At 42.4% G+C, this 8,459-nt stretch overlaps 1 protein-coding gene across 4 annotated transcripts in view; it reads right to left on the bottom strand.

Moving 5' to 3' along the window:
• Positions 1–3,301: 3,301 nt before the first annotated feature.
• GABPB2 (GA binding protein transcription factor subunit beta 2) overlaps positions 3,302–8,459 on the bottom strand; it is a 31,709-nt gene continuing 26,551 nt past the window's right edge. For all 4 annotated transcript variants that reach the window (XM_087866269.1, XM_045790579.2, XM_045790580.2 and 1 more), the window contains one exon: positions 3,302–8,405. In XM_087866269.1, coding sequence (XP_087722395.1) covers positions 8,106–8,405 — 300 coding nt within the window. In that variant the 3' untranslated portion in view covers positions 3,302–8,105. The remainder of the gene's footprint in view (positions 8,406–8,459) is intronic.

The following is an 8,459-nucleotide window of genomic DNA, read 5'->3' as shown; positions in this document are numbered from 1 at the left end:
GATCTTTGACTGTCCTTGCTCAAGTATTGCTGGCCAGCAACTTTGTGGATATGCCTCCTGAATTAGTTTTGGAGCAAAAGTGACTTTGAGGAGTTTGCAAAAAAGGCGTTGAAGTTATGTCACCCCAATTTCTTAACTACCTGCCCAAGGTCAAGTAAGATCTTATTCTGCTTAAAGGATAAACTACAGCAGAAAGAACACCAAAAACTATGTAGAAACTGTAGTTTGTTTGTTTTTTTAAAGATTTTATTTATTTATTTATTTATTTATTTATTCAACAGAGAGAGAGACAGCCAGCGAGAGAGGGAACACAAGCAGGGGGAGTGGGAGAGGAAGAAGCAGGCTCCCAGCGGAGGAGCCTGACGTGGGGCTCGATCCCAGAACGCCGGGATCACGCCCTGAGCCGAAGGCAGACGCTTAACCGCTGTGCCACCCAGGCGCCCCGAAACTGTAGTTTTATAAAGAACTTTTTTTTTTTTTTTAAAGCCGAGGGACTCTGGGCAGGCACAACTTGTGTGTGTGTGTGTGTGTGTGTGTGTGTGTGTGTGTGTGTGTGTGTGTGTTTAATCTATAGTCTGAATACATACCTTGCAAGATAGGTATGTTTGTATATATATGAAATGCTTAGCTCAATGCCAGACATGTAACAAAACTTTAATGCATAGAGGGGTACGTGGCTGGCTCAGTCAGCAGAGCACGTAACTCTTGATCTCAGGTCATGAGTTCAAGTCCACATTAGGTGAAGAGCTTACTTTAAACAAACAAACAAACAAACAAACAAACAAACAAACAAACTTTAGGCATAGAAGCTACTGTTATTATTTATAATATTGGCTTCTCAAATGTCACTTTCCTTTATAGTAAGAACTTCCTTAAACTTTAGGGCTGGTTATGGAAGCAGAGTGCAGCCCCACACCTTGCTCAGGGGTCCTTTACAGTCTTTTTTCTTAAAGAAACATTTTTTTGGGCGCCTGGGTGGCTTCTCCCACTCCCCCTGTTTGTGTTCCCTCTCTCGCTCTCTGTCAAATAAATAAAAATATTTTTAAAAAATATTTATTTATTTGAGAGAGAGCAAAAGGGAGCGAGATCACAGAGGGAGATGGAGAAGCAGACTCACCATTGAGTGGAGGGCCCGATGTGGGGCTCGATCCCAGGACCCCGGGATCATGACCTGAGCAGAAGGCAGACGCTTAACCAACTGAGCCACCCAGGCACCCCCCCCAATTTTTATAACACATATATTTAAACTGTCTGCTGGACATTACTATTAATTTCCCAGTTACCCAGTTCCATTTTTTTTAAGGTATCCCCTATAGTCTTAACAAACTTACTCTCTTACCTGTCAGATATCTTGCACAAACCCTACACAGGTGTGTGGTTATCACTAAGTTGCTCCCACTTCAACCTTCTCTTGTATTTTTTTTTTAAGATTTTATTTATTTATTTGACAGAGATAGAGACAGCCAGCGAGAGAGGGAACACAAGCAGGGGGAGTGGGAGAGGAAGAAGCAGGCTCCTAGCGGAGGAGCCTGACGTGGGGCTCGATCCCAGAACGCCGGTATTACGCCCTGAGCCGAAGGCAGACGCTTAACCGCTGTGCCACCCAGGCGCCCCTCTCTTGTATTTTCTGTCTACTGGTCTCCTTGGAGTAAAGGGCCATTTTCACAGAGGAAATCTTAGGAAAGTTGCCCTCATTCATGTTTCTTTCCCATCCTTTAAGAATATTACTCTTCAGGGGCGCCTGGGTGGCACAGTTGTTAAGCGTCTGCCTTCGGCTCAGGGCGTAATCCTGGAGTTCCGGGATCAAGCCCCGCATCAGGCTCCTCAGCTATGAGCCTGCTTCTTCCTCTCCCACTCCCCCTGCTTGTGTTCCCTCTCTCGCTGGCTGTCTCTATCTCTGTCGAATAAATAAATAAAAATCTTAAAAAAAAAAAAGAATATTACTCTTCAGAGAACTCTAGGTTCCTATCTCCCCAGTTCCCTTCCAACTTTCTCACATTCCTGATGATTTCTTTCACTAGGATTTTACTTCAATAAGACTTTTAGTTGTTTCTCAAGCCTCCTCAAGTGCCTGCTCTTTTTGTTTTCTTTGCCTGCTCTTTTTCTCTCAGAACAAAGACTGTATACGCAGTTATGAGGTACTCTGCCAGATGTACCTTATAATTAATATGTATACTGGATTTTTTTTACTATATGTATTTACCAAAAAGCAATTATCTATAGGCAGCCTGGTACATGGTAAGTGTTCAATTTCCTACATACTGACTCAGAGATTCTAGTTGTTGAACACAGATGCTTATATGTCTTTGACTTTGGTACTACCCCCCTTTATTTAAGAAAGGCATCCTTATTAAAAAACAAAACAAAAAAAAAACAACGAACGAACGAATGAACGAGCAGCATCCTTACGGCCAATGGAGCAGCTTTTGAGAACACTATACCCTGGATGGGGACCCCATCTAGTCAGCCAGATGGGTCTCTTCAGCCCTGGATATCGATGGGGTTTGTGCTACAACCACACCGCTACTCGTATTTACTTAATAAATGTGTGCTGAATTGGACTGAGATAGAAACCAGCACCTTACTAACTAGGACTGGCTGAGAAGCCAGCAGAGAAAATCTATTTCCAAGCCCCCCTGAACCTGATGCCCCCTCCCCTCCCCCCAACCCATATCTTAGCATTGATTTTACCCCCACACGAGGCGCGGGATCATTTCCTTCAGCTCCTGGGCTCTTCTCCTGGTTGTTTGCTTTTAGGGAGGGGATGACAGAAGGGAGGGAGATGTAAGTCTAATAAACCAGTCAAAAGCCCTCTCCGCTCTCACTGCAGTCCTTACCTCCATTTGCTCTGCCCACTATGAATGCCAGCTGAGGAGGAGCTAGGATAAGGAAAATGCAGAGGGTGTGAATGGGTTAGAAGAGACCACAAAAGGGGAAAGAAGACCCCCACCACACACACACACACAACCCCCCTGCTCCGCCCTCATTAGCTCAGCTAGACAGAGAAAACTTCCTATTGAAATTTTTTTTTTTAAAGATTTTATTTATTTATGTGACAGAGAGACAGCCAGCGAGAGAGGGAACACAAGCAGGGGGAGTGGGAGAGGAAGAAGCAGGCTCCCAGCGGAGGAGCCTGATGTGGGACTCGATCCCAGGACTCTGGGATCACGCCCTGAGCCAAAAGGCAGACGCTTAACGACTGCGCTACCCAGGCGCCCCATTCCTATTGAAATTTATCTGTGATCAGGGACTAGATAAAATTTTTGCCCAGGAGATGGAAAAAATTTCAATGACACCCTGAAATGGTAAGACTTTGACATTTTATTAAGAAACATCTTTATTTTAAATGATAGTACAAAAATTGTATATATAATATAGATCTGTATAAGTGTATATACACACAAATGATCACACACACACACACACACACACACACACACCCTTCCTCATAAAATCAAACCCTATTAAAATCCTAAATAAAAAAAAGAGAAGCATATTTAAGTTTTCCTAAAACATACTGTACATAAAGCTGTCAGAAAACCTGAAAAACTGAGGACACTTTGAGAAGAATCTAGGCACCCCACCCACCCTCTTTCTCTCCTCCGCCAACATAAATGGCCTTGGCAGGAGGACAGGCCACGGGACACAGCCAGAGAAGGGAGCTGCTATCGGTATTGTTTGTTGGTAAAGCAAGATGTCTGAAATCAAGTAGGAAGCACAAGATACAGGGTATGACCTAGATTAATTCTCAGAAACAAACCACGTCAGAATAAACAGAAAATACATGTAATAGGGAAGGAGGGGAGTGGAAAGAGGAAAGACAAGGCCCATAGATTTGAAATGACCTACTAATTAAGTTCTAGTGCCTGGGAAAGACTCAATGAGATAAGAGCAATGGGGGCACAGAAGCAGAAATAGTTTAGAGGGGAAAGGGGGGGAGAGAGAGAGGGAGTCACAATTTCCTGCCATTAACCGGCCAGATTGCTACTGTAGAGTCTAGGAATGTCACCCCACCCACTAATCCTAGAGAGGCTCAAAAAAAAAAAAAAAAAAAAAAAAAACGGCAGCACCAGAGGCTCAAATCTACTTAATTCAAATTCACATCCTTCTTACTCCTGCCCTCTTATTAAATATATCGGCATAGGAAATAAGAGTACCAACTCGGAAAATATTCATCACCTATATGGAGATAGATAAGAGCCTGGAACAGCATACAGGCAGTGCTGACATATATTCCTTTCTGAAACTCCTTTTCTGGCCACACAGAGATGTTTGCACAAGGAGGCCATTCTCCAATAAATTTGGATAAAAACTGATTTCTACTCAATATTCAACTTCTGGGAAGAGTTCACTATATGCCTGACATCTTCTAGCTCTGGAGGTCCACATGATGCTTGCTAGGAGAGAGTCACCCAAGCCCCCTCAAAATGATCATTTCTCAAAAGGACGAGATTTCTAAACAGAAAGTCGATGCACAGGATGCCTGCTCCTTGTGCCACGATCCCTTTACCTAAGGTTTCTTTCCTGTTCAGAGGTGTAAGAGATCTTACAGTGCCGGTCAAAACAGCTGCCAGAGGAGTGGAAAGGACGCCTGCTCTGTGGAAGGGCAGCTCCGTCTTTACCCCGACACTGCTCTGAACTGTTCGGCTTACATGGTGTCATCACACCACGTGCTAAACACACCTCTGTAAAGCCAGATACTGGGCTTACTCCTCAGGTTTCTCATTACACCAGTTAGAGCATAGCTCCCCGAGAAGGGCCAAAGTAAAGCTTTTTCTTCCTCGGCCCCTTTAGTGAAGCCACAGAAACCCTCTTTAATGTGTTTAATGAAATGAAAATATTTCCAGGTTATACCAGGTACTTTAGAACTGAACCTCAAATAAACAAAAAGTGGGAAAATCCATATGTATTTATAAATGTACACAGCAATATGCACCCAGCAAACGGGTATTAAAAATGCCCTGGTCACACAATACCTAACTTCGACTGTAGAACGCTCTGGTAAATTCATTTCTTTTACATCAATATAAACAAAGAAAGTAATTTTGTATGCCACAGATTTCTCACATTACTGAGCAGACACAAACATTTTAATAATGCAATGGTGAGGCTGAAGAAGGGGGAAAGGCAAAGCCAAAAGTAAGTACACATGGATCTGACAGAGAAAAAGAACATCTTTTAAGGCACTGAGTTCAAAATATAGAAAACCTAAAGTCAAGTTCTCGCATATTTCCATTAAGAAACCTCAACTCTGGCATTACAGTTCAGAGACCCCACAGAGGTAGTGATAGGAAGGGAACTGCACATTTATATATTTCTAAGTAATTTCCCTGAAGCTAGGAACAAGAACAGAAATATTAAGACTTCTTTCTTTCTCTTTTTTCGGGGAAGGCTTAAGACCAAAATGCAAATGTAGAGTCTAAAATTCATAAATTAATACTGATATTGCTAAATCAGCTTTATTTTAAAGTAGGCGATCATCTAGGTTCCAGGTTTCTCCTGCTTAAGTACAACTCCGAACCACCTGCCTAGTATTTGATTCTCTGTAATTCAATCTTGCCAACAAACCAGTTGGGACCCATTAACCCAGAAGATCTAGCAACATTGTCCCAACTTCCATTGCTGATCCTGAAAGATGCAAAATCCTAAAATGGTATCGCCATTAATGCATTTAGTATTTACTTGTACCGACTTCAAGGGATCCTGACCTACCATTTCTCCATGGCCATACAACTGGAGATCAAATCCTATTTCCCTTCTCCGGGATGCTAAAAGGTGTATTTCAAGTAAATAACAACAAATACCTTTTTGCTACTCTTCCCTTTCCAGACATTTCTCTTTTCTCTTTCCCCATCCCAACTCTATATCTCAGAGACCCCATCATCAAAAATGACTTGGACTGTATTAGAGATTTTTCTAGGTGAGAATGACAGTCTCCTACAGAAAGAGAATAAGAATTTCTGAGCAGCTCCCCAAACAGTAGGGACTCTGTACGCTCAGCAGGGAGTGGTGGATGGCAACTCCTGCCCCTAGTCAGACGCTACCCCAGAGAGAGAGATGGCTGGGCCCGGATATCCTCTTCAGAGTTAACCTCCACCCCCTTAACAGGAAAGGGGAAAAATAAAATAAAATAAAGGAATTAAAGTCAATATATACACAAAGAACATAAACCAAACATACCTAAAATGACACTTGGTCCCTCTATCTCTATAGTTAAGCTCAGGCTCTGAAATGGCACACAATAGCAGCTTATTGTTAGCACCTGGTTCACAAAGGGACTCAGAAAAAAGAAAAACATTGCAGGCAGAAAAAGGACAATTTGACAGCAGATGGCACAATTTCACCCTGGCCCTTACCTAGGCTTCTTGTCATCCCCCAAAACCAAGAGTAATCTCTGAAGTCTATGGAGAAAACCAAGTTAAGGTGGCCAGTAGCCAAGATTAATTTCAAACTGGTATTTTTGCCTATAAGCCTCTAATAACCAATTTTGTTTGTCAAATTTGTTTGGCAAGTTATGTTTTAGGTCTACTTTGAGTCCCAAGTGACTCTGCACCTCTGGAAAACTGCAGCAAATTACTTCACTAATCAAGGTAAATAGAACCATGTTAACTGTCAAGTTTTACTCCAAATTAAAAATGTATGTTTTCCCGATGATTGCTAATTAAGAAAACAGTATTCTAAACAGTCATTCAAATGTTTACTTGTCACATCCTCTGGTTTCTTCTTCTAATTTACAATAAAGCAAGCAAGCAGGTCTAGAATGATGGGGGCCCAATTTCAAAGGCAGTAACTTCTGTAATGTAACCTCTCCACAGTCTACCTCTCTCCATCCATAGCTCCTTTTCTTTTGAAAACTCCAAACTGGTGCACAAAGAAAACCTAGCAATGAAACACTTTCCAAAAGCGTCTAGGCTAAGGGAGCAGGCATAGTGGGAGGGAAGGGAGTCAGGCAGATGACGTTACTGAGCCGGTTTTGGCTCCTTACTTTATGGCACTTCTAGTTCTTTCACCCCCTTTGCCAACAAACACCGAGCACCTGTAAGGCACAAAAGCTCTGAACAAAACCCGATCTTAAGGAAACAGAAGAATTTGCTCATCCCAAGTCAAATGGAACCAAATTCCACCAACACCCTCAGCACTCACCTCTCCCCTGACTTCTTTTTTTGCAATGAAGAGGATACCATGTAAGCTCCACAGAAAGGCACCCTTAGAAGACTCAACAAAATTTTATAAAATTAAAAAAGTTGATATTAAGGCTTGATATTATATAAATAAATGTTTGGAAGCAAGTTGTTCTAGCAACAGACTATCCTCCTGATTTCAATTTTATAAAATCCAGCCAGAGCAAAGTTTGTATCTCGAGACCAGACTGTTTCATAACCCACAAGCCTCCTTCTGGCCATTTTCCAGCATCGTGGAAGCACAGCCTGGAGGATTTTGGATTTACATACACTTCTCCCACATAAGCAAGTTTTCTTTCCTTTCCAGTTTTAAATACTCCACTTCAGTTTCTTGAACTGGCACCTGAATTATGGACACACAATGGATGCAGAATTAGGCAATTACCAATTTCTTGTCAGTGAAATTAATTCAGGATAGAGGGGAATGCCTGCTCCTTTGGAAGTGGAATATATTTCTTTCTCTTCCCAAAGCTTGCTTCTAACCCATCTCCCAGTTAGTTTTCTTCTCTACCAGGTACACGTCATAAATCTAAGGCAAATTTTAAGGTCACTTGACGGTACAATTATCAAAGGCTCTGTATGTGTCTATACTAGGAATGTTATCTTAAAATCTTCTGATATAAAGTCAGTTATTTAAAAAACAATCAACCCACAATATCCAGCATTCTTTTACCTCTAAGCATAAAGCAATGATGTGAGCTGAGAAATCTGGTCCGTATTCTTTTGGTTCCTCAAAAGAAGTATTCCCTAAATTTGGCTTTGAATTTTCCAGTTGCATAGCAAGCCTGCCCGAGCCCGAGCACTGTACCCTGCTATAGTTTTCTTCTTAAGGACATTCTTAACTTTTATACAATGTCTGTCCTTTGTATTTTCTTTTAAAAAGAGGAAAAAGATGGACACGGTACAAGTTGTGGCCCTTGCACATTATGATGAAACAGCTTCCAAGGGAACTCCAGGATGAGGCTCTCCGGTCCCTCCTGCCCCAGTCACTTCCGTGTCTCTCTCTCCCGTCTCCCCCTCCGTAACTACTACAGCGTCTCCCTCTGCCACCTCTTCAACCACGGTGAAATCGACGCCATTGGGCTGTTGTCGGGCCATGGCCTCTAGCTTGAGGCGATACTGTTCTGCCTCCTGTTCTTTCTTTAGGAGCTGGTGTCGGTATTCCCGAGCTCTTCGATTGGCCTCCTGGAGCTGCTGTTGGAGTAGCTCTCTTTCGGTACCCTCCTGTAAAGGTAAACCATGTCACCAACAGGTCAGAATTCCTGATCCCAGATTATC

This window comes from Ursus americanus, chromosome 12 (genome assembly GCF_024610735.1).
Source record: "Ursus americanus isolate L20-20 chromosome 12, mUrsAme1.1.p, whole genome shotgun sequence".
NCBI classification, from domain to species: Eukaryota; Metazoa; Chordata; class Mammalia; order Carnivora; family Ursidae; genus Ursus; species Ursus americanus.
The sequence above is the reverse complement of the archived record's forward strand: the minus strand, read 5'-3'. Positions and strand labels throughout refer to the sequence as shown.